Below are 1,700 nucleotides of genomic sequence, written 5' to 3'. Positions count from 1 at the left end.
CTCCTCCCCCTCCTCTTTTTCTTCTTCTTAATCAAGACTTCATAAATACAGCATAATAGATATCCCACACAAAGTGTCGAAACCATATACAAAGTTGTTGCCAAATGATTTATGTTTTATGAAAAGCACAGTTCCTGGAGTATAGTCTGTAGAGTTGCGGTCAATAATACATGAGTGTTGGATTCCAAATGATGCATGCGACACACACAGATTCCGTTGCTAACAGTGCTTTTGTTTTGCCTCAGGGCTCCGTGTGACTCTGCTCTATGCTTAACGTCATGACAGCCATCTTGGAACGGATCAGCACCCTGTCCCTCAGCGGGCAGCAGTTCTGCCGTCTTCCGAAGCTTCTGGAGGACGGCTTCCCCAAAATGCCCTGCACCGTCAAAGAATCGGATGTGCCCCAACTCTTCCGGGAGCCGTACATCCAAGCTGGCTACCGCCCCACGGGCCAGGACTGGCGCTACTACTTCTTCAGTCTCTTTCAGAAACACAACGAGGTGGTCAACGTCTGGACCCACTTGCTGGCTGCCTTGGCTGTGCTTTTGAGGTTTAGCACTTTCGCCGAAGCCGAGGAGCTGTCCTTGGAGGTCCACTCCTTGCCCCTCTTCGTCTTCGTCCTCTCCTCGGTGACGTACCTGACGTGCAGCCTCCTGGCTCACCTCTTGCAGTCCAAGTCGGAGATGTCGCACTACACTTTCTACTTTGTAGACTACGTTGGGGTCAGCATATACCAATACGGAAGCGCCCTGGCCCATTTCTACTACAGCGCCGACCAAGCGTGGTACGACAAGTTCTGGCTCTTCTTCCTGCCGGCGGCGGCGTTCTGCGGCTGGCTCTCGTGCACCGGCTGCTGTTACGCCAAGTACCGCTACCGGCGCCCTTACCCCATTATGAGGAAAGTGTGTCAGGTGCTCCCAGCGGGGCTGGCGTTCGTCTTGGACATCAGCCCCGTGGCGCACCGTGTGGTGGTGTGCCACCTCGAAGGGTGTGAGGAGGCGGCCGCCTGGTACCACACCTTCCAGATACTTTTCTTCCTCATCAGCGCTTACTTCTTCTCCTGCCCGGTTCCCGAGAAGTATTTCCCAGGCTCCTGCGATATCGTCGGCCATGCCCACCAGATTTTCCACACCTTCCTGGCCATCTGTACGCTCTCCCAACAGGAGGCCATCTTCCTGGATTACAAAAACAGGCAAGATATTTTCCTCAGGCGGCACAGTCCCCTCGCTGTCGTCTTGTCCTGTGGCTCCTTCTTCGGCCTAGTGGCCTGCAGTGCCGCCACCGCACACATCTTGCAGCGCAGGATTAAGGTGGAATTGGCCCGAAAGGAAAACTGAGGCTGGGTCACGTGGGCAGGGCTCAGTCCCCGTCGGCTTAAATCAAACCAGCAAAAAACGACTTTCATCGAAATACTGTAATATAAGTAAATCTAACAACGTGGTTTGCCTCAGTAAATTATAACCAAGGAATTATAGCAGTCTGGAACTACTTATAAGCTGCCTTACGTCCTAAATGTATATTTTTTTTTAAACTTAATGTGTCTGCCCGTTGCTGGGCAAAGGGCATTTAAGACACCTCAATGAAGATGTTGTTTTAAACAGACTTTTCTAAGTGGAGTCTCGTTCTCAATCACCTGGTGGATCACAGGTGAAAGAAAAGAAGCGACTGAAGGATGATATGAGGAGGAGGGGAGGGAAGTA

The 1,700-nt window shown here is 51.8% G+C and overlaps 1 protein-coding gene across 1 annotated transcript; it reads left to right on the top strand.

Annotated features, from left to right (window-relative positions):
* The first annotated feature begins 278 nt into the window (after nt 1-278).
* Nucleotides 279-1,337, top strand: LOC107125176 (membrane progestin receptor beta-like). Its single transcript, XM_015428626.1, has one exon. The coding sequence runs from the start codon at nt 279-281 to the stop codon at nt 1,335-1,337; it is 1,059 nt and encodes a 352-aa protein (XP_015284112.1).
* The last annotated feature ends 363 nt before the right edge of the window (nt 1,338-1,700 follow it).

Source organism: Gekko japonicus, unplaced genomic scaffold (assembly GCF_001447785.1).
Source record: "Gekko japonicus isolate JY-2015 unplaced genomic scaffold, Gekko_japonicus_V1.1 scaffold20364, whole genome shotgun sequence".
Lineage (NCBI taxonomy): Eukaryota > Metazoa > Chordata > Lepidosauria > Squamata > Gekkonidae > Gekko > Gekko japonicus.
This window is presented reverse-complemented; position numbering and strand designations above follow the sequence as displayed.